At 36.0% G+C, this 23,664-nt stretch overlaps 7 protein-coding genes across 7 annotated transcripts; 2 read left to right on the forward strand and 5 right to left on the reverse strand.

Annotated features, from left to right (window-relative positions):
* Nucleotides 1-2,619: 2,619 nt before the first annotated feature.
* B0P05DRAFT_470892 (uncharacterized protein) lies at nucleotides 2,620-2,781 on the reverse strand (the record flags this gene model as incomplete). The annotated part of the gene is made up of 1 exon (XM_051574584.1): nucleotides 2,620-2,781. A coding segment is annotated over one exon (162 nt), but the record flags the coding sequence as incomplete, so codon positions are not given.
* A 1,495-nt stretch (nucleotides 2,782-4,276) lies between these two features.
* B0P05DRAFT_491808 (uncharacterized protein) lies at nucleotides 4,277-6,264 on the forward strand. The gene is made up of 2 exons (XM_051575331.1): nucleotides 4,277-5,389; nucleotides 5,455-6,264. Exons 1-2 carry the CDS (start codon nucleotides 4,404-4,406, stop codon nucleotides 6,101-6,103), a joined length of 1,635 nt encoding a protein of 544 aa, XP_051434315.1. The 5' UTR covers nucleotides 4,277-4,403; the 3' UTR covers nucleotides 6,104-6,264.
* Nucleotides 6,265-16,020: 9,756 nt separating this feature from the next.
* B0P05DRAFT_543251 (rab-GTPase-TBC domain-containing protein) lies at nucleotides 16,021-18,073 on the reverse strand. Its single transcript, XM_051578408.1, has 4 exons — nucleotides 17,591-18,073; nucleotides 17,171-17,541; nucleotides 16,727-17,119; nucleotides 16,021-16,681 (listed from the first exon to the last, which is right to left on the reverse strand). Exons 1-4 carry the CDS (start codon nucleotides 18,048-18,050, stop codon nucleotides 16,142-16,144), a joined length of 1,764 nt encoding a protein of 587 aa, XP_051434316.1. The 5' UTR covers nucleotides 18,051-18,073; the 3' UTR covers nucleotides 16,021-16,141.
* A 78-nt stretch (nucleotides 18,074-18,151) lies between these two features.
* On the reverse strand, nucleotides 18,152-19,271 carry B0P05DRAFT_471016 (Alpha/Beta hydrolase protein; the record flags this gene model as incomplete). The annotated part of the gene is made up of 5 exons (XM_051574593.1): nucleotides 18,152-18,469; nucleotides 18,517-18,759; nucleotides 18,802-18,951; nucleotides 19,009-19,152; nucleotides 19,197-19,271. 5 exons carry the CDS (start codon nucleotides 19,269-19,271, stop codon nucleotides 18,152-18,154), a joined length of 930 nt encoding a protein of 309 aa, XP_051434317.1.
* Nucleotides 19,272-19,540: 269 nt separating this feature from the next.
* B0P05DRAFT_543255 (uncharacterized protein) lies at nucleotides 19,541-19,934 on the reverse strand. Its single transcript, XM_051578409.1, has 2 exons — nucleotides 19,644-19,934; nucleotides 19,541-19,588 (listed from the first exon to the last, which is right to left on the reverse strand). The coding sequence occupies exon 1, from the start codon at nucleotides 19,846-19,848 to the stop codon at nucleotides 19,687-19,689; it is 162 nt and encodes a 53-aa protein (XP_051434318.1). The 5' UTR covers nucleotides 19,849-19,934; the 3' UTR covers nucleotides 19,541-19,588; nucleotides 19,644-19,686.
* Nucleotides 19,935-20,042: 108 nt separating this feature from the next.
* Nucleotides 20,043-21,199, forward strand: B0P05DRAFT_543256 (uncharacterized protein). Its single transcript, XM_051578410.1, has 2 exons — nucleotides 20,043-20,645; nucleotides 20,697-21,199. Exons 1-2 carry the CDS (start codon nucleotides 20,340-20,342, stop codon nucleotides 21,156-21,158), a joined length of 768 nt encoding a protein of 255 aa, XP_051434319.1. The 5' UTR covers nucleotides 20,043-20,339; the 3' UTR covers nucleotides 21,159-21,199.
* A 739-nt stretch (nucleotides 21,200-21,938) lies between these two features.
* B0P05DRAFT_470995 (uncharacterized protein) lies at nucleotides 21,939-22,829 on the reverse strand (the record flags this gene model as incomplete). Its single annotated transcript, XM_051574588.1, has 1 exon — nucleotides 21,939-22,829. One exon carries the CDS (start codon nucleotides 22,827-22,829, stop codon nucleotides 21,939-21,941), a length of 891 nt encoding a protein of 296 aa, XP_051434320.1.
* Nucleotides 22,830-23,664: the final 835 nt, after the last annotated feature.

Here is a 23,664-nt window from a genome sequence, read left to right on the forward strand (position 1 = left end):
AAGTCGTGGGTCATGGTTCACTACCTGATGGCTATCTTTGGTTTGCTGCGTAGACATTTCCATTAGGGAATGGCCAAAAGCTATGAAACACTAGTCTTTGAAATGTCGGTATAGGGGCATGGTGTGATATCCTGACTTCTCTGTACTTTGGGCTGTTTGTGGCTAATTGGTGTTATGGGCGGATCCGACTTGGTTTTCTTTTTTTTTTAAAAACACTGGTTAGTCATGATATTGAAGCCTAAAGTCTGGCGTTGTCTTGTTCATTCTACAAAGTGAATCAAAAAAATCAATTCTCTCTTTTCTGTCTCTTTTATGGCGCAGTACACTTGCAAGGCGGCATCGATTTGGTTGTTTCTTGGTGCGTTTGGGTGATGCCAAACGATGTTGGTTGTGGTTACTGGGTCCACTGCAATCAAGATCAAAAGCAATTGAATCGAGTTTTCTGGTGCCTAAGTTGGGGAGTGTCTTCCTGTAAGTTGGCTGTTGGTGATTCAACACTACGCAAAGCATTCTCTGGGTCGTGGTAAAGTCATGCAAGGACATTAGTTTACCCTACAAAGCAATCATAACTTCATTCCTTTTGGGATCAGATGCACTTTTACCTTCTCGTGGTTGATCCTGTTAGTATCAAAGCTTGTCTTTGAGAACCAAACAAAGTGCTCCTTTTTTTTTATTTATCAATAAAATAACTTTATGCTAAGTATATTCAATTCATATGTAAAATAGGATATGTTATGAGGGCTTATTTTTAATACCAAGTCTGACGTTCTTTTTTTTATATAAAATAGAGAGTAAAGTGCAAAAGGACTCGTTGATTTCAAACGATATGCTCATAATTTATACACAGAGAATTAATTTCTTTCAGCTTTAAGGTGTCATTGGTTTTATCAAATGATGAAAAGGACATTGTGCCTCATGAGTAAATACACAAATCGTCTTGGTATATTCATTTAGCCAACAACGAGATGGCATTCGTTAAAAGGAACAGACAAATAAATAGAAGTGCATCAACACACAGAAATAGCGCAAAGCCTGTATATGCTCTAAATACCTACAAACTGTGTTTGCTAACATCCATGGTACCTTTGGAATTAATCTGGACCAAAAGTGACATGTCCAAAATGGTCAAAATATGCCCTTCGACCAAAGGGTACTGTTGATGAAAATCACCAAGCCAACAACTCTTTGAGCTTCTATTTGATACAATAAGACGAAAAATAGAGCGAACAACAAGCTTGAATACTCGAAACGTACTTTAGAGGCTGTGGTCTTTGGTGGATATGTTTGCTTGCCAATTGTCCTATGAAAACAATGAGATAGAAGCGAAAAGCCTCATAAACATTTTTGAATCTTTACTCAATGTTTTGACAGCAAAGCTGCTGTGATCTTTATATCAACAGACTCAGAAAGCAAATTCCTGCAACTTTTGTTACTACAGCAAAGCCGAATAACTGCATCTTTACGCAGTTTTCAGCAAAAGCCCGATTCTGATGCGACGGGAAGAAGAACTGGAGTTGCCTTCCATTTCAATCTTCGCAATATAGCCCTTTGGTATGTCATTTGTTTGTTTGCCTCCACATTTACATTATAAAGTGCACACTTTTCTATTTCTCTATTTTTTTTTTTTTTTTTTTTTTTTGGAACTATAAGTAATACATATTATCTTTTGTAACTTCATTTATAATACATTTTATATATCATCTAGAGCAAAATCATTTAAAAATGCTCAAAACACTGCTTAAACAAGCCAATCTTTGATCCGTCATTGCTCGACAACCAGACTATCAAAACAACCCGTTTTCTTATTTAAAACATGCTCTTTCGAGCCCATCAATCAAATGGTATCATTGGTTTGGCGCTTGGGTGATATTTATGTTTTTGACCATGGAGGATCCACGGAGGTCCGTGAAGATGAAAAAAAAAAACAAACAAAAAAAAACTCGATCAAGAATTTTTTAGAATGACCCAATGTAGGTCTATTCCAGCCAATGCGCTCCTTTTTTTTCCAGTCTATCCACGTTACATCCCTCTGTGCTGTGTAACTAAAAAAGCATATTTTGAATAAAAAAAAATCAGGTAAGGCCATCTCCAAGTACTTCAAAAGAAAAGAAAGTGAGTCTACTAAGACCAAAAAGGTGGCTTGATTTGAGCATTGCCTTCAAATCTGCATTCAAAGTTCGTGATACACTGTAATTGATAGAAAAATGGCCTTTTTTCTGGTAATATCGAATAGCAAATAAACCCTAACTTTTACATCAAGATATACTATAGTATATGCCACTATTGACGATAAAGAGGGCAGCTTTGGACATAGCTTACAGTTTTTTTTTGTATCAAGTGGACATAGTTTACAATAGATGTCTTGTAAGAGGAGGATTGGCCTTTTCAAACGTCGACTTTTTTTTTTCTCGCAGAGGGCCTACTACGCTTCCACTCTCAATTTACTGGATTTCTGAAAACATCATTCACTTTTTTGAAAAGATTGCCTGCTGATACTAAGCTAAATTGCCCATAAAAAAAGACTAGTTTGGCCGGATGTTTGAAATTAATTTGACTGCTTTTGCAAGAACAAATTGACCAGATTTTGCAAATAGTTTGACCAATTTCTGGTCAAATTAGTCACAAAGGTTCTTTAGTTACGCATTTAGGAAAGCAATTTAAGGAATGCTGAATAAAACTCTGCAAATGTTTAACTGGGGTATCTTTACTTCCTTCGAAAACCCTTAAGGTGAAGGTTTCTACATCAGTCAACTTGCTTCTTCTGACTCTATCCTTTAAAACTTTCTAGAACTGTCTGATAAGGCTGAGCACAGACGAATAAAACGGAGTCATAGAGGTATGTCTCCTCATTCGATAATTACAGAACCAACGATATAGTGAATAGAGGGCAAAGATTGGCATTGCCATGATGCCAATATAAGTTCCACTAGTGCACATTATTCGACTTTATAGGTACTTCAGTTTTCATGTCGTATTGAGCGGTCATCGAATTGGGTTTTAGGAGATATTTTTGAATAAGATTACGATGGAAGTTGAACCATACATGATGTAGTGAGAAAAAAGTATTATTAGTAATAAGCCTAATAATAGATGGATGTTCAACTGTGGCTAGGAAGAAACCCAAATGCACGATGAACTCAGATCGTCATAACATTGGTAACATTGAGAAGTTTGTCTCCAACTTTACCCGAAAAAACAAGAGCTTCTTCCAGCAAAATCTTCTCTGACTACTGATCTCCCTGCAACTCCCACATATGTGCAGAAGAAACCCAATGTATGTACATCCAAGAACCAATCAAACACCAGTGACCCATGGAATTCGCCTCCAATCTTACCCGAGTTTCCTCCAGCAAGTCTTCTCAGGCTACTAACCATCGGCAACTCCCTGTGTAGAGCAAGCCCAATGCACGATGAACTCAGATCGTCATAACATTGGTAACATTGAGAAGTTTGTCTCCAACTTTACCCGAAAAAACAAGAGCTTCTTCCAGCAAAATCTTCTCTGACTACTGATCTCCCTGCAACTCCCACATATGTGCAGAAGAAACCCAATGTATGTACATCCAAGAACCAATCAAACACCAGTGACCCATGGAATTCGCCTCCAATCTTACCCGAGTTTCCTCCAGCAAGTCTTCTCAGGCTACTAACCATCGGCAAGTCCACACTGCTTTCCAGATGAACACGCTTTTTTTTTTTACATTTTACCTTTTCAGGTCTTCAAAGATAAAAAGTATTTCTTGTGTTCTAAAAATATCATCTTGTCTAAAATCAAGGCGAGTGTCTCATTTTCATTTGACTAGCCCTAAACTGATTGCAGATATTGTTGCAACAGCTCTATAAATGGTATTAGAACAAACGGCTAGCCAAGAAAAGCAAAAGAAAAAAAATAGTGGCAACATTGAAAATGCTGGTCACGCGGAGCTTAGTCAGTTGAAGCATTTTATACTCTTTTCTGCTACAATAGGGCAGTTCTTTATAAGAGGGTTTTACAAGACGATGTTTCATATGCTTTTTAGATAATTTAGATATGCTTACAGCAATACTTTATATGATGCTTTACAAGGTAGAGCCTTACATGATGAATTGAAGGGTGACACTTCATATAAAATTTACTTTTGGTACTTTATCTTCGATACTTTACTATGTGATTTCTAAAATGCATGATGCTTTACATACTAGCTCTTTGAGTCTTTTTTTTCTATTTTGCTCTGTGAAATTAAATGCTCTGTAATATTATCGTAAACGATAATTGATTTTTCTTTGACTTCCATTGATTTTCATTGCTTTTTCATTCATTTTTATTTTAAGCATTTTGATACTCCTGTATAAAACGCTTTTACAATTTGATTTATTGTGTTGTCCGGTTTTTACTTTTATAAAGGCTGATAACATCCTACAAAATGCCACCTAAGAAGAAAGCAAAAGTGCTACAGGATAAAAAAAAGATCCCAGAAGATGCCCAGTGGTGCCTTGATCGTTCTGACCGCTTGTCATTCAGAGACTACATTGAGCAATGGGGTTGTCTTGATAGAAACCAGGCCCAACAACGATTTGGGAGCATCATTACTGAATATTTCAAGTCAAAAAGTAATCGCGATAAGAAGATTCGCGATGACTACAAGAGATGGACGTTGAGTGCAGACTATATACAGTTCTGGTCTACACGTTCAGATTCAAACATACTACTCAAAACTGGCTTGGGTTCTAGTGAGATTATTAATATAGCGATTGAGCAGCGACTCAAATCTCTAAAAGCCAATGCTGCAAGCAGTGAAGCGCTTGCTGTTAATTCCTCTTCTCCTGTTGTCTCTAGCAATTCCTTTCCTCCTGATGTTTCTGGTGATTCTTCTGCTCCCGAAGTCCCTGGTGATTCCTCTTCTCCCAATGAGTCAACAAGTCTCTCTAGTACCATGTTGCCTGAAATGAAGAATTATTTAATCAGTATCATGATTGACTTTGTTAATGAAGCAGATACAGACGATAATCCATGGATTTTTGAAGATATTAACATTAGTCATTTATTCCGCAAATATCAGGCTACCGTTAGTGAAATCCTCATGAAACATAAGACCCTGCCATTGGAATCCTATGTGCATGAACTCGCATCTTTAACGCATATCTTCTTTCTTTGCAAAGATCAACATAGCGAGATTGCAGAAAAGGTTTTTTCTTTGGATACACTCCAACAACTGACGGATTTCTTTGAACGAAAAACAATTAATCATGATCTTGATTTCCCCTCAAACCATTTTGTGGCAATCAGCAAAACTCTCACAGATCTCAGCTTGGCAAACAAAACAAGACAGCAAACGATTATGGAGTTTACAGTTCTTGCTTCTCAGATGAGCTATGGCCAAAACCGTCTTCTTTCTGGTATTATCAATTTGTGAGTTAGATGATTTTTATAAAAATTATGATTTTACTGACTTTTTGGTGGTGCTTCGAATTTAGGATTCAGAAACTCCCAAAAAAACCTTTAAGCAACTACAAGGAAGTTAGTGAAACTGAATTGTGGAACACCTACTTTGATCCCCTATTGTCTTGCCTCATCAGCGATCCCGACCGACTTATTCACCTTCGCTGGACGAATGTTATTCCCATGGAAAAAGGGAAATCTCGACCTGATGCGGTGATTAGTGAAAAACTACAGTTGTCATTTGGAAGTAGTGTTGGTTATGGTGAGGCTAAAGCCCAGCAAGGTTCTTGTACCAAATTATTGTGTTTGGATACCCTCCGTTTGGCCATTTTCACTAAAAATGCAATTGATATCAACAAGCTTGATGGTGCTCTCGCCTTCCAAATCCATGGCTTCAACATCACTTTTTACCTCCAACAATTAACTATCAAGGGCATATATACCTTTACTGAAATTGCTCACTTACGCTTTCCTCAATCCCTGGATGATTTACCTTCTCTCTTCAGTATGATCAATATCAAAAAACTTCTTGGGATCAATGACGTTTTTTGGAGCCTTTGCAAAAAATCTAAGCAACCCGATATAATTGAAAAAAGATACAAAAAAACTCTGGTGAATTTGGATGATATGATTGATGCAACTCAAGACAGCACGCGTCGATGTGTCTTGAGATTTGGACAATAATTAGTAATCAAAAAGAAAAATATACCATTGTACACAGAGAAATATACTATTTATTTCAAATTTATCGGCATAAATCAATTTCAAACATCCGGCCAAACTAGTCTTTTTTTATGGGCAATTTAGCTTAGTATCAGCAGGCAATCTTTTCAAAAAAGTGAATGATGTTTTCAGAAATCCAGTAAATTGAGAGTGGAAGCGTAGTAGGCCCTCTGCGAGAAAAAAAAAAGTCGACGTTTGAAAAGGCCAATCCTCCTCTTACAAGACATCTATTGTAAACTATGTCCACTTGATACAAAAAAAAACTGTAAGCTATGTCCAAAGCTGCCCTCTTTATCGTCAATAGTGGCATATACTATAGTATATCTTGATGTAAAAGTTAGGGTTTATTTGCTATTCGATATTACCAGAAAAAAGGCCATTTTTCTATCAATTACAGTGTATCACGAACTTTGAATGCAGATTTGAAGGCAATGCTCAAATCAAGCCACCTTTTTGGTCTTAGTAGACTCACTTTCTTTTCTTTTGAAGTACTTGGAGATGGCCTTACCTGATTTTTTTTTATTCAAAATATGCTTTTTTAGTTACACAGCACAGAGGGATGTAACGTGGATAGACTGGAAAAAAAAGGAGCGCATTGGCTGGAATAGACCTACATTGGGTCATTCTAAAAAATTCTTGATCGAGTTTTTTTTTGTTTTTTTTTTTTTTTTTTTTTTTTTTTTTTTTTTTTTTTTTTTTTTTTTTTTGCATTTTATTTTATAATTTTGAAGTAAAAAATAAAAATTTAATTAAAAAATTTAGATTTTATGTCTCCATCTGATCTCACTCAAGCAAAGAAAAAGAAAAAGAAAAGGAAAATTGGCTTTCACTTGGAATTAGTTCTTTAGAATTGTTTTTTTCTTGTCAACACAAATGATAAACTTGTGTATCTGCATAAGTTTCGTCAGATTTATTGATTTTACATGAAAAGCAATTTTGATGATACGGCTTAATTTAGTCAATTCATAAGAATAACTAAATCAAACTAGACTAAGACTAAAACTCCCTTTAAAAAAACAAGGATAAAAAACGCACAGAGAAAAAAGTGTTGATCTAATGATGTTTGTGGATGTATGTTTGCAATCAAAGAAGGAAGAAAAATAGCTGATTGGTTGTCGGAAAGAGCAAAGCATTCGCAGCACCATGATTTATGGAAAACATCTATGACAGAAGGAAATGTACAGAAGCTTATTTGACACATGCTGTGAGTTAGTTGAACATAGTATATATATTAAAGTACTGGATAACATGTGTATGAAAGAGATATGCGCCACAGTAACACAACTTAGGGCTATCTCCAGGCAGTCAAGCCAGTCGCCAGTAAATTAGACGGGTGCGCTTGAGATTGGTTCTAGGAAATTAAAGAAACAAGTGTTGTTGACACCAATACACTACTGCACAAGCAACGGAAGAAAAACGCATTCAATAGAAGACTTATTTCACCAATGAAAAAAAAATGTAATTGATTACGTTGTATTGATAGAGAATAGCATATCAGAACTCTTTGATGAGTTTAATGGATACACCAGACCCCCCCCATTATCTTCAGAACGTTTAACTAATTTAAACCACTAATTTTTTTTTTTTGTAAGGGAGACTTGCTCCGATTTATTTAAAGTCCTTTGGACGTCAAAAGAGTGGAAGAGAAGACTGTGGTATTATAAGAACTAGACTAAGGAAAGGGAAATGAGCCTGTGGTAGAAGAAATTGAGAAAAGAATAAGAGTTTAAGAGAGCTTGATAGATACTTGAAATGGAGAGAACATCATGAGTAGTGAGAGAGGAACTGGAAAGGAAAGCGGAGGAGAGAATTTACGGTTCATAATCAAGGCGGGATTCATCATGCAGCTTATTTGCTAAGCGGAAAACTGTCTTGGTTATAGTTTTGGAGAGGAATGGGTTTTCAGAAAAACAGATTGCCAGTGAGCTTGCTAGAGGGCTAGAGCAGTGCATGCAAAGATTTGGAAGGTACTTAAGGAAGGAAGATGGAGGAGAGAAACACGAGGGATAACAACCCGAAGGGGGAGGACTTGACGTAGGAGATTGACCGAAGGTGCACGGATGTTGGGATTGATGTACTTGGAGAAGACATGAGACCAAACAGCATACTTGGTAGGGCAGAGGAAATAAAAGTGATCAAGGGTATCAATGGAAGTAATGAGATTTGAAGGACAGTGGATACAAAAGCTATTAGGAACTGTATGGGGCATAAGACGATGTAGGTGAAAACGGTTGTTGACTTTGTTGTGAAGCATCCTGTAGAGGACATTGCGAGCAGGGAGAGGGATCTTGAGAGACCAAAAGCGTTTCCAGTTAGGCGATAGGCGGGGATCAGGCGGTATAGGAGGGGAGGAGCTATGGTCTAATTTACGATAAGAATGAGTGGAAGATGTAATGGGGAATTGAGAGTATGTAAGGGTTGAAATGAATGTCTGTAAATCAGTGGGACTAATATGAGAGGTTGAAGGAAGAATAGAAAAGGAAGAAATACGAGGAGCAGGAGAAAAGAGTGACAGGACAAAGGGATTGAGGAAGAGCTTTTTTTGACGAAAGTGTAGTAAAGCACGGTAGGTGGCCGATTCAAAACGAGGGACTTCTTGCCGAGAGCGAAACCGAAGGCATTCACTAGAAGAATCAAAAACAAAAATGTGATTACCTGTTAAGTCTAGCATACTGGGACTGTGTTTGAAGTATTCATTTTTAGAAATAGGAGGGTTGGATGGAGGTGGAGAAGGATAGATAGAATGTAGAAGTTCAGGAAGTGGAAGGCGAAGGCAAACGTGAAGGGGGACATGACAATTGGAGAAGTTGTGGGGTAGATAATCTATAGCTAAGAAAATACGGTTGAAGTAAGGAATGTCAATAGAAAGCTTTTTTCGTATAAAGGGGAATAACAAAGGCCAGTGGTAAGTAGGGTATTGTGGGGAACAAAGGAAGAAAGAGAGGGTAAATTGGAGATAAGGAAGCGAAGGTAAAGAAATAGCAAAAGAGTGAGGAACTAATAAAGGGTAGACCCATCGCCATTGAAGAGCTCTCTGTTGTAGATGAGGATCAATGACGCTAAGTCCACCTTGAGAACGAGGTAAAATGAGTGTTGAGAAAGGAATGGTACCAAAGCGGCTGCTGCCTTTATTATGGATTAGGACTACTTGTGCGACTCGTCAACAGTGAGGCGTGTATGGCCAACACCAACGTAGATCAAAAATATAGAAATCAATAGACCACTAAAATTTGTGATGCTTACACAAAAATTAAGCTAAAGCCATAAAAGATTCACAGTAATAGCTGTAGGTGTCAGGAACTACTCATGAATGCAATGGATTCACAAAAATTGTTTAAACGTCGCTCGCATTTATGCCGATGTGCAAGTATGCCAGTTGTGTACTCAAAAAAAAATTTTCTAAAAAAAAATAAAACTCACTTTTGATATACATCGAAGATGCTTTCTATAGTCATAAAAAATAAAAGAAAAGTAGAAATTCTTAATTTTTCTGTTTCAAATTAATAGAAGAAGCCGACCTTTCAATTTTCTAGTTTTAAATAAATAGACGAGTCTACCGGATGATGATTCTACTGTTTTAGTTTAAAAGACAAATTGCTACCTGGTAGATTCGTTTTTAATTCAAAACAGAAAAATTGAAAGACAAGGTTTTTTTTATTAATTTGAAACAGAAAATTTAAAAATTTTATTTTAAAGTAGCGGTTTTAATTTTAAAAAAGTGTTTTTTATTATTTTCAAAAAAAAAATTTTGAGTACACAATTGGCATACTTGTAATTTCGGTATACCTGTTGATATTTTTATTATTTTTGAAAATGTTTTTTTTCTTTATCTTTTTTTGTAAGCGTATCACACGGATCATGAAGGCCTGAGATCTACGAGTATTTTCATACTTTTTTTATTGCTCTAGCTAACTTTTTCGTAGAGTTATTGCAATCTTTGGGAAGAGGCTTTGAACACTAAAATTTATGCTTGGACCAGAAAAATAGAATAAGAAAGGTATGGCTCAGCATCTAAGCTTACTCAGCCAACGGGCGACACTGCTCTCAAAGCTGTTAGTTCTTCCTTTTTCTATGAAATCGGGCTCGAGAGTCAACTACACCCTTCCCTTAAATAAATTTTAGCAAATTCTAGTCAAGTAAGTAGCAGTTAGAAACCTTATTTGGAAAGCAACTGTCAGCCATCTGTAACGTCTTCACCTCCCAAATGACAACACCAGTAATCTGAACTCTTTCTTAAATGCTTTTGATCATCAGATTCTTGAACAGGTTCAATCTTACAGCAGAATGATTGCTACAACCATAGCAATCAAAACAACCATAATAGCGGCCATAGCGATCATACACCACAGAGTAAGCGATTACATTTTTCTTCCGTCCCTTACGCTGTAGCGATAAAAAAAAACCTACGTAAAAGCTCGTAAGCCTCAGGCATACGTGATCAGTATGAAGGACTTGCAAAAAAAAAAATAATAAAAAAAAAATATTCTCAAAATTAATAAAAATATCAACAGTTATGCCGAAATTACAAGTATGCCATTTGCATACTCAAAAAATTTTTTTTTGAAAAATAATAAAAACCACTATTGTAAATTAAATCAAGAGTATTTTCTGCAATGACAAAAAATAAAAAAGAAGTAAATTTTCCAATTTTTCTGCTTAAAATTTTAAAAGAAGCTTGTTCTTCAATTTTTCTGTTCTAAAATAAAAAACGAATCTACCAACCAGTAATCTCTTCTTTAAACTAAAACAGTAAGATTATTATTCGGTAGATTCGTTTTTTATTTTAGAACAGAAAAATTGAAGAACAAGCTTCTTTTAAAATTTTAAGCAGAAAAATTGGAAAATTTACTTCTTTTTATTTTTTGTCATTGCAGAAAATACTCTTGATTTAATTTACAATAGTGGTTTTTATTATTTTTCAAAAAAAAATTTTTTGAGTATGCAAATGGCATACTTGTAATTTCGGCATAACTGTTGATATTTTTATTAATTTTGAGAATATTTTTTTTTTATTATTTTTTTTTTGCAAGTCCTTCATACTGATCACGTATGCCTGAGGCTTACGAGCTTTTACGTAGGTTTTTTTTTATCGCTACAGCGTAAGGGACGGAAGAAAAATGTAATCGCTTACTCTGTGGTGTATGATCGCTATGGCCGCTATTATGGTTGTTTTGATTGCTATGGTTGTAGCAATCATTCTGCTGTAAGATTGAACCTGTTCAAGAATCTGATGATCAAAAGCATTTAAGAAAGAGTTCAGATTACTGGTGTTGTCATTTGGGAGGTGAAGACGTTACAGATGGCTGACAGTTGCTTTCCAAATAAGGTTTCTAACTGCTACTTACTTGACTAGAATTTGCTAAAATTTATTTAAGGGAAGGGTGTAGTTGACTCTCGAGCCCGATTTCATAGAAAAAGGAAGAACTAACAGCTTTGAGAGCAGTGTCGCCCGTTGGCTGAGTAAGCTTAGATGCTGAGCCATACCTTTCTTATTCTATTTTTCTGGTCCAAGCATAAATTTTAGTGTTCAAAGCCTCTTCCCAAAGATTGCAATAACTCTACGAAAAAGTTAGCTAGAGCAATAAAAAAAGTATGAAAATACTCGTAGATCTCAGGCCTTCATGATCCGTGTGATACGCTTACAAAAAAAGATAAAGAAAAAAAACATTTTCAAAAATAATAAAAATATCAACAGGTATACCGAAATTACAAGTATGCCAATTGTGTACTCAAAATTTTTTTTTTGAAAATAATAAAAAACACTTTTTTAAAATTAAAACCGCTACTTTAAAATAAAATTTTTAAATTTTCTGTTTCAAATTAATAAAAAAAACCTTGTCTTTCAATTTTTCTGTTTTGAATTAAAAACGAATCTACCAGGTAGCAATTTGTCTTTTAAACTAAAACAGTAGAATCATCATCCGGTAGACTCGTCTATTTATTTAAAACTAGAAAATTGAAAGGTCGGCTTCTTCTATTAATTTGAAACAGAAAAATTAAGAATTTCTACTTTTCTTTTATTTTTTATGACTATAGAAAGCATCTTCGATGTATATCAAAAGTGAGTTTTATTTTTTTTTAGAAAATTTTTTTTTGAGTACACAACTGGCATACTTGCACATCGGCATAAATGCGAGCGACGTTTAAACAATTTTTGTGAATCCATTGCATTCATGAGTAGTTCCTGACACCTACAGCTATTACTGTGAATCTTTTATGGCTTTAGCTTAATTTTTGTGTAAGCATCACAAATTTTAGTGGTCTATTGATTTCTATATTTTTGATCTACGTTGGTGTTGGCCATACACGCCTCACTGTTGACGAGTCGCACAAGTAGTCCTAATCCATAATAAAGGCAGCAGCCGCTTTGGTACCATTCCTTTCTCAACACTCATTTTACCTCGTTCTCAAGGTGGACTTAGCGTCATTGATCCTCATCTACAACAGAGAGCTCTTCAATGGCGATGGGTCTACCCTTTATTAGTTCCTCACTCTTTTGCTATTTCTTTACCTTCGCTTCCTTATCTCCAATTTACCCTCTCTTTCTTCCTTTGTTCCCCACAATACCCTACTTACCACTGGCCTTTGTTATTCCCCTTTATACGAAAAAAGCTTTCTATTGACATTCCTTACTTCAACCGTATTTTCTTAGCTATAGATTATCTACCCCACAACTTCTCCAATTGTCATGTCCCCCTTCACGTTTGCCTTCGCCTTCCACTTCCTGAACTTCTACATTCTATCTATCCTTCTCCACCTCCATCCAACCCTCCTATTTCTAAAAATGAATACTTCAAACACAGTCCCAGTATGCTAGACTTAACAGGTAATCACATTTTTGTTTTTGATTCTTCTAGTGAATGCCTTCGGTTTCGCTCTCGGCAAGAAGTCCCTCGTTTTGAATCGGCCACCTACCGTGCTTTACTACACTTTCGTCAAAAAAAGCTCTTCCTCAATCCCTTTGTCCTGTCACTCTTTTCTCCTGCTCCTCGTATTTCTTCCTTTTCTATTCTTCCTTCAACCTCTCATATTAGTCCCACTGATTTACAGACATTCATTTCAACCCTTACATACTCTCAATTCCCCATTACATCTTCCACTCATTCTTATCGTAAATTAGACCATAGCTCCTCCCCTCCTATACCGCCTGATCCCCGCCTATCGCCTAACTGGAAACGCTTTTGGTCTCTCAAGATCCCTCTCCCTGCTCGCAATGTCCTCTACAGGATGCTTCACAACAAAGTCAACAACCGTTTTCACCTACATCGTCTTATGCCCCATACAGTTCCTAATAGCTTTTGTATCCACTGTCCTTCAAATCTCATTACTTCCATTGATACCCTTGATCACTTTTATTTCCTCTGCCCTACCAAGTATGCTGTTTGGTCTCATGTCTTCTCCAAGTACATCAATCCCAACATCCGTGCACCTTCGGTCAATCTCCTACGTCAAGTCCTCCCCCTTCGGGTTGTTATCCCTCGTGTTTCTCTCCTCCATCTTCCTTCCTTAAGTACCTTCCAAATCTTTGCATGCACTGCTCTAGCCCTCTAGCAAGCTCACTGGCAATCTGTTTTTCTGAAAACCCATTCCTCTCCAAAACTATAACCAAGACAGTTTTCCGCTTAGCAAATAAGCTGCATGATGAATCCCGCCTTGATTATGAACCGTAAATTCTCTCCTCCGCTTTCCTTTCCAGTTCCTCTCTCACTACTCATGATGTTCTCTCCATTTCAAGTATCTATCAAGCTCTCTTAAACTCTTATTCTTTTCTCAATTTCTTCTACCACAGGCTCATTTCCCTTTCCTTAGTCTAGTTCTTATAATACCACAGTCTTCTCTTCCACTCTTTTGACGTCCAAAGGACTTTAAATAAATCGGAGCAAGTCTCCCTTACAAAAAAAAAAAATTAGTGGTTTAAATTAGTTAAACGTTCTGAAGATAATGGGGGGGGTCTGGTGTATCCATTAAACTCATCAAAGAGTTCTGATATGCTATTCTCTATCAATACAACGTAATCAATTACATTTTTTTTCATTGGTGAAATAAGTCTTCTATTGAATGCGTTTTTCTTCCGTTGCTTGTGCAGTAGTGTATTGGTGTCAACAACACTTGTTTCTTTAATTTCCTAGAACCAATCTCAAGCGCACCCGTCTAATTTACTGGCGACTGGCTTGACTGCCTGGAGATAGCCCTAAGTTGTGTTACTGTGGCGCATATCTCTTTCATACACATGTTATCCAGTACTTTAATATATATACTATGTTCAACTAACTCACAGCATGTGTCAAATAAGCTTCTGTACATTTCCTTCTGTCATAGATGTTTTCCATAAATCATGGTGCTGCGAATGCTTTGCTCTTTCCGACAACCAATCAGCTATTTTTCTTCCTTCTTTGATTGCAAACATACATCCACAAACATCATTAGATCAACACTTTTTTCTCTGTGCGTTTTTTATCCTTGTTTTTTTAAAGGGAGTTTTAGTCTTAGTCTAGTTTGATTTAGTTATTCTTATGAATTGACTAAATTAAGCCGTATCATCAAAATTGCTTTTCATGTAAAATCAATAAATCTGACGAAACTTATGCAGATACACAAGTTTATCATTTGTGTTGACAAGAAAAAAACAATTCTAAAGAACTAATTCCAAGTGAAAGCCAATTTTCCTTTTCTTTTTCTTTTTCTTTGCTTGAGTGAGATCAGATGGAGACATAAAATCTAAATTTTTTAATTAAATTTTTATTTTTTACTTCAAAATTATAAAATAAAATGCAAAAAAAAAAAAAAAAAAAAAAAAAAAAAAAAAAAAAAAAAAAAAAAAAAAAAAAAAACAAAAAAAAACTCGATCAAGAATTTTTTAGAATGACCCAATGTAGGTCTATTCCAGCCAATGCGCTCCTTTTTTTTCCAGTCTATCCACGTTACATCCCTCTGTGCTGTGTAACTAAAAAAGCATATTTTGAATAAAAAAAAATCAGGTAAGGCCATCTCCAAGTACTTCAAAAGAAAAGAAAGTGAGTCTACTAAGACCAAAAAGGTGGCTTGATTTGAGCATTGCCTTCAAATCTGCATTCAAAGTTCGTGATACACTGTAATTGATAGAAAAATGGCCTTTTTTCTGGTAATATCGAATAGCAAATGACTGATTGATCTTATATCATTCTATGCGCAAAGTATAGACGAGTAATACTTACAGTGCTATATGACGCTTTGAGACCAAAGGGAGCAGCTTTGAACATGAATAACAACGCTTATTGAGGACATCATCATACTTTCCCAACTAAAACGTACTCTGATCAATTCATACTGAAAATAAAGGATGGCAGTAAGGTAAAAGATTTAAGTGGGTATATCTTTTATGCAAGTGGGTTACATGTATCGCTTTTGTTATGCAAAGATAGCAATAAAGAAGAGGACCATACTCAACATAAATGTATTGTGGATTTGATCAGGGCAATCAAGCCTTTTCGAATCCTCTTCTTGTTTGAACAAGAATGAATCAAACTCTCATACAGAAACAAACGAACTCAAAAAAGTAAACCTAGACTACGAAAACCTACCAAGTCTTGAATGAATATCTTCCAAACGCCAAAGAGAGGCAGAGCTTGAAGAAAAGGTCTTGGAAGCCCTATACCACTTGATCAAGCGTCTTGCAGATACCTAAGAAACCAACCTGACTAGAGAAAAGCCTTGGTCATCCTAAAGCTCACCCAACAAACCAAAGCAGAACCAAAAGGAGACAGTCTTGAATCAGTAGCATACCTTCTCTTCAGCTAATCAGCTGTTATGTATAGCTTTTGATTACACAAGTTTCAGTGCAATCTCATATCTGACCAACACCAAAGCAAAGCATTGAACAAACATAGCTACATGCGCTATTTTGCATAAAAAAAACTATTTATTCTTCCAAAAATAGGAGAGATTTGTCAAAAAGAAGGATATCTTTCTAGCAAAATAAGCTTTCTTTTAAAAAAGAGAAATGCGTAATAAATAGGTCTATTAGTCGTGGAGCATGCTCAACTTTTGTGCTTCATGAAGTTTTTGTTTCATTAGTTCATAATCGTTTTCGCTTTCTGCATATTTCAATTTCATTTCAATCAGGATAGATTCTATTTCTTGTAATCGATCTTCTAATGCTGCATTAGCATCCACAAGCTCTGCATTTTTCTGAGCAAGAGCATCAAACTGCGCTTGACGTTCCTCATTCATGACGGATGTCATCTTGACCATTTCTGCTTTCATGATGGCTAGTTCATGCTTTAATTGCTGGTTCTCTATATCAAGGCTCGCCATGGCTACTTTGGATTCAATCACTTGCTGAGATACGTCCTGGTGCTCAAATTCAAGTGTCTTATAAGCATGCCGGAGCTTTTTAACTTGGCCATGTAAAACGAGGTTTTCTTTCTTGATGGCGTCCTGTATAGATCGAAGTTTTGCTTCTTTAGCTGCTTCTTGTTGGTATTGTTTGGAGAACTTGGCTAGTTGCTTTGAAGAGATATCAAAGCTATAGGCATCTTGAACGAATTCATATACCATATCCTACAATATAGTAATGAGAAAATCACTTGCATTCATACTACTTACTTTGTAGACCTCAAATATCTGTCCTGAGAAGAAATCCAATAAAGATTCGAATTCTAAACTGAGGATTGTAGATTGATTCTTCTTCATCAATGCCAGCGCAAAGTTTAACATGATATCTGACCCTTCTACAAACACAAGATCAAATACTCGAAATACTAATTCTAAGGGACATCGGTAGGCAAAAAGAGTCATGAACCACTGAGAAGCATACATGGTCGGCAAGACACCTTGTGCATCTAAATGGCGATGTACTTGTGGTAAATGAATAGATAAAAGCTGGTTGAATTGAAACATGCGTTCATGAAGTGTTTCCATCTGAGGTGTAAAATGTCCTCGAAGATGATACTGGCTCATGAGTTTGATCAGTACACAAAATGCTGCTTCATCTGGCATCTAATGATTGTAAAATAAGACTATGTATACCAAAACTGCACAACTACTTGCATGTAATAAGAGGCATCCAACAACAAAATGTAAGCCTTGACAGTATCCTACTTGACTATCAAATAAGCTGTATGCCTTAATCACATTAAACAGCATTTCTTGTCCTTCTCCGTCTTTTTCTTTAAAATAAGGCAGGGTTGGAAATGTCCTCGATAGATCCCTTCGAATCAGTTTTTCATGTGAACTTGTCTTTTCTAGCAAGACACGGTATTCATTTTCAATCAAATCACTATTGGCTTCAGAATTCGAAAAGATACGCCATAACATGCCTCGTAAAGAACTCGGAATACCAACACTCAATTGTTCTTGTAGTTTAGCATGCTCTGCACGGTTAATACGTTCAAAATCAGAGATAACAGAAGCCCAGAACTCTAACAAATACATTAGAGAAGACATATTTCAAATGATTTATATACTTACCCCAATCTGTCTCATTATTATTTGATTGTTCTTTAAGTCTTTCTAGATTATTACTTGTTTCTTGCTTTAGCTGTACTTGTTTTGAAGGGTTAGAAGAAGCTGTTCTAGTGAATTTAGATAGCAAGAGATCATAATAGCTTGTTGTATGTGGTATAGGAGAAGATACAGAAGAAGATACACCAGATTTCTCTGTACTAGAAACCATTTGCCAGTCATCCATAGTTTGTGGCTGCCTTTTGTTTTCTTCTTGTTCTTCTTCTTCTTCTTTGGTTGAAGAAGGTAGTGATTGCGCGTCTTCAAACTCTGTTTCATGTTCTGATTCATCTTCACTGGAATCAGTATCGTTCTCTGTCTTGACTTGAATAGTAAAGCCAAAATGGTCTACATATTCTGATTTTTCAGGTTGAAGCATAGCTTCGTCTAATACATTTAAATCAAAGTCATTGATAGGTTTAGTCATTGTTATGAAACTCCAAAAAAAAAGGAAGCGATAGTTTTTCTCGCATAATGATTTATGCAATCTCAACCAAAACTAGACTTAAAATGGACGTGTTTTATTTGTTACGCAAACCAGGGATCTGTAGGAGGTTGTTGTTTCGTCGTGGTTGTGGTAGTTATCAAAGTGTCTGTATTAGGATGATCTCTTTTATCATAATATTGCCATAATCCACAGTCTTCACAGTTTTTTTCTTCTACACATTTAGGTAAAGGAAATTCGTCTGGTTTTAAAAGGATGTTCTCAATCACATCTCGTACACGATGAGAACGAATATCAACACGCCAGCCTTGTTCATTCACTGTGTCCCATACACACACTTTTCCTGTATGACATCGTGTTTCCATAGCATAACCACCATACCAGCAACTACTTGCAGGACCCTAATTCAAGCGTATCAGAAATAAACTCTAGCGTCTTGTCTACTTACAGTGCATACGCCTACAAAAATAGGATCTGCTGTATGTCCAAAATGCCATATAGGCAAATCAACACCAGGTGAATGAGGTAAATGAAGTCGAGTAGAAGGGAGTTTATCACCTGGGATTTCAAATGTCACTGTCGGAATACCAAATGTTTGTCCTACCATGCTAGCAACAGCACCACCTAAAGAATGACCTGTGATCCATACAGTACTGTTTTTGTACTTGTCTTGAATTTCTTGAATAATGTTCTAGATATTTGAGTGATGTTATTATTTCGTTCTTCAACTTACAAGGGCACTATCATAATAGAATTCAGACTTTTGAATCTTTTTTTGTAAGCAACTGTTTTCGCATTGGTATTCATTCCCTTCATAACAATCACAAACAGGCGTCCAAGCACGGCTAATTCTGGCACAACAGCAGGAGAATAGCATATTGTCCTAAACTTGTTTAATATTCCTTTTTTTTTTTTGTTTTTTTTTTTGGCAAATGCTTACATTGATTTTATCTTTTTCACCTGTAGGACCACCAGTCCATAAACCAGCACTGGTCCCTTTAATACTGACCACAACAAGAGATTCATCATCAGTAGAATAGATATGACCTCTTAAACCATCTGACTCCCAGCCAAAAGAATCATTCTTAAAGTATATCAGTTATAGCATAGCATATCTATATCACTTACCAATTGCCATGGTGCCCCAATATCATACCACTCTGTATTGTTTAAATTGATATCTAGATATGCATTATTCGTCATCATGGCTAGTGAAGTCACTGTTTGTCTATCTGTCACATCAGGTACGAGATCAATCGTTGATTCAAAATAATGAGTAGGTTGAGACCAACGAGCAAGTTGACCTTGGTCTCGTAAAGAGAATAGTTGCTTAATATCTGTGGAAGCTGGTCTAGTATAGGCTGAATATTTACTATGAAGCACATATTCATCTTGTTGATCGATAGATATTTCTGGGTCAATATCTATTTTTCGAAACAAGTGAGGAATAGGACCATGAACAGAAGCGTGGTGGTATATGCTTTTCAGCTTAAGTGAACTTTGTTTTTGGCTTTGAAAAGGTATTTGAAAATAAAGTGCCTGTGTCCATGAACACAAACATAATAGTGATAGTAGGATAAACATAAAAAAAAATGAAGAAAAAAGGGAAAGAAAAAAATCATGCTGCGTGCCTTAAAACTGATGAGAGACAGAAAGAAAATATATAGGTCACGTGGTACGGATGAAGAAAGATTGTTTCAAGGAGTAAAGTTAAGGTTGACATATATATATACATACACACACACATACACGCATATATATACATAAAAAAAAGGTACATAGTATTCAATGTCCTTCATTGAGTGGTCAACTTTATTATTATTAAAAAGCTAGCCTTTTAAACAAATACGCTAGAATCGAAACATGTATGTTTGTTAAGATGTGTCAGCACAAGTCAGCTTTACAATCAAAACAATAGCTCTTTGCTTAGGATCACAACTGGAAGAATCTACTCGGAGAAACTCTCGAGATGCAGTTTTGTGTACTTCATGCTGTGAGGAACTTTTCCGGTGCCATTGCATTCAAAAAACCCTTTATTTCTTGTATCATAATACAAAGATAAATGCACATATCTTGTTCCGCATAAAAACATAGTGTCATAATCAACACGGAAATAAATATTCCTAAACCAAGCAAATATATGCGAACTCTATTTATGACATATAGACCTATTTAGACACACATACATACACACAAATAGATTCAACAGGTATTTTTTTCGAAAACCCTTTTAATAGTGTCTTCTTTCTTTTTACCTTTCACTTAATAAAAATGTACGAGTCCCATCAAGACACAGCAACTAATGATAAACATACTTTTCCTGAGCCAAATACTTATGATTATGCTTCACAACTCATGTTTGATGCTAATGCCTTTGCAACAATGACACATCCCTCCATTGATCTCAACACAGCTTACCTTGACTTTTTTCAACAACAACAACAAAGACATCTTCAGCAACAAGAGTCCTTTGAAATGCTGCGTTACCAAACAGCCATGCAACAATCACACGACTATGCGTCTTCTTGCTCGTCTTCTTCCAACACAACTCCACCTACCACTTATCCCCCATTGCAGGTAAAGATTTAAAGTCCACTCTTATGCAACGGAACACTCATTTTTTATTAGACATCAAATTATCCTTCCTTGAGCACTTATCCTATGATGGCATTCCATGCTCATCAACAAGGAGAGAATTTACCTTTAGATTCGTCTACAAACAGTATAAACTATCCTATTCCATACGACCATCATCATGCTGCTGCTGTTGCTGCCTATATGAATGGACCACCTATGCCATCACTTTCTACTTCTACTTCATCAACATCGTCTCTATCTTCTTCAACTGACCGAGGACAGACAAACCAAGTCTATGTTCGAAAAGCATGTGTATCATGTAAGCAATCGCATGTTGCTTGTGATGTACAGAGGCCTTGTGCCAGATGTGTTCGACTAAACAAAGCAGACACCTGTGTCGATGCAGAGAGAAAGAAAAGAGGAAGACCTTGTGGCTCAAGTAAAAAGAAAAAAGAGACAATGCAAATGGCTGCTGCTGCTGCTGCTGCTGCTGCTTATAAGCAATTTCTATAGATCTATTTATTTTAATTTATTGATACATAAACAAAGGGTCAAAAAAAAAGGGTTGATTTATGTTGATTAAAGTTTGACAGAAAGTAGACGTATGAATTGCATTGAGAAGGAATTTTCTTGTAGTCAAGAAAGTTTGATAGGGAACACAAAAAGTATACAGTGATCACTTTGGTGATCCGAAAGACTTATTATTGTTAAGTAAGAGTCTCATATTGCGCTATTGTTAGGCTATATAAATTACTTAATGACGTTTATTTCTAGTTTGGCTATGGCCCGCATTTAATTTAAGTGACCTGGCAGTCAAGACACAAGGGGACGGTAACACAATAAAATGATGTCTTTGTGGAAGCTTCTGTCGTGATTAAGAACACAGGCAAATAAGAACTAAAATGTATAAGACCTATCTGCCGTTTCTTGAGTTTGTAAGAAATACTCGAGAATTAGTTTCTTTTTAACAGTGCAAATATCAAGTAGCAATATCATAAAAAAAAGAAAAAAAAAGAAATAGAGCCATTGGATAAATTTATTTTTCTATATCGGTACTTGTAGCCGCGACATCCGTCTATCTTGTTCTCGAAAAAAACTGACTTTTTACTGTGAAACAATCGTTTAAATAGTAAAGGCGGACATAAGGGTTTTTAGAGCAATTGAAGCTATTTTTCTTTATTAACAAATTAAAAAAAAAGGAAGACAATGTATGTATATATATATATATGAAAAGAAAAGCGGAGGGGGATGGTAATAATAAAAATACAAGGTTTAAATAAATAAAATAATAGTTTAAAAGAGCTCCTGAAGGTCTTTGAGTGTGATAACACCAGTCCAACTCTTATCATTGCTTATCACAGGCAAAAGAGGAATGTTCTTCTCTTCCATTAATTTGACGGCCTTAGAGGCTAAACCATCTTCATCAAACACCACAGGATTTGCTGTCATGATATCTACTGCGCGAATTTGAAAAATTCCTTCCCGTGTTGAAGACTTAAGAACCCGATGGATATCACCGTGTGTAATCACGCCTGCTATCTTGCTTGCCTTGTTAACAAATGCCTCGTCAAATTCGTCTAGGGAAGATGTCTCTGAAATGGGTGGTGAAGGGAAAAGATAGCCTTGGTTATCATCAAATGTTGCTTCCATCCTATCATCTTCCAACACAATCACACCAGATCCTCGGGGATGCTTTGTCATTTCCATAATCACAACATCAAGCGATGTATTCTTGCTGACAGTAGCCACTTTTTGAGCATCAATTACGATATCCTTTACTTTGAGTAGCAATCTTCTACCAAGGGAGCCGCCTGGGTGATTAAGAGCAAATCCGTCTGTTGTAAACGACCTTAATTTTGCCAGTGTCAAAGCCAAAGCATCACCCAAAGCCAATGTCAATGTGGTAGAAGAAGTAGGTGCTGGTATATCTCCTCCTGCTTCACGCTTGACGTATCCATCAATCCATGCCACACTCTCTTTAGCCAGCTTACTCTTTGGATTACCACCCAGACCAATAACAGGAACAGAACGATGTTTTAAGCTAGGCATGAGCATCAATAATTCTTCTGTGTTTCCCGAGAATGATAAGGCGAGTACAACATCATTAGGCTGAACTGTACCGAGGTCTCCATGTAAAGCTTCAACAGGATGTAAAAATGTTGCGCAAATACCAGTTGAGAGCATGGTGGCTACTATTTTCTCTCCAATTTTGCCTGACTTTCCTACACCAGTAACTACAATTTTTCCACCTGCGTCTAAGGATTTGGTCATTAGATAAATGGCTCGCTCAAAACCATCTCTTGTGTCTGCATTGTTTTTTAATCGCTGCGCAGCATCATTCAAGCTTGCTGCTTCTTCAATCAAGATATTGGTAGCATTATCAATGATGTCATTTGTTGTATTGAACATTTTTGGTTTTCAAAGAAAAGAAAAGAAAAAAATAATCTTTCTAGTTGAAAACATTGAATGTACATTGGAACTTTTATACCTAGAAGAACCCCTTTTGATCTTGATCTCCGATACCGTGTGTAACTAGAACAAGCCACTCTGTCTTTTTCTATTTTGTGTGTTTAACAGCTAAAATGGTAACAATAGCAAGTAAAACATTACTACTTCATTTGCTGTAGCAACAATAGCTACATTGCACTTATTCAGTGAATGCAGTCACCTTTTTTTTCTGCTTTTATTTGAATGGCTCTCTTATGCGGAGAATCAAGAAGGGAGACTTGCTTTTATAAATCCAATCAGATCGGCTAAATTATGATTTACATCGGTGATCCCGATAAGTTTGCATTCTTATTATTTTTTTTTATAATCAAGGATTCTGATATCATTATGTGCATCATTGCAAAGTAAAATTTTAGAAAAAAAATGATAAACATATGTTGATAGCAATACATCCACTAATTGCAAATAAACTAATGTATAAATTACAAATGATATTTTTAGAAAGATAAAGAGTTTAAAATGATCTTTATTTTGTATGGCAATGCATGATTGCTCCGTTTTTAGCAAATCA

Source organism: Gilbertella persicaria (genome assembly GCF_025201335.1).
Source record: "Gilbertella persicaria strain CBS 190.32 chromosome Unknown B0P05scaffold_22, whole genome shotgun sequence".
Classification (NCBI taxonomy): domain Eukaryota; kingdom Fungi; phylum Mucoromycota; class Mucoromycetes; order Mucorales; family Choanephoraceae; genus Gilbertella; species Gilbertella persicaria.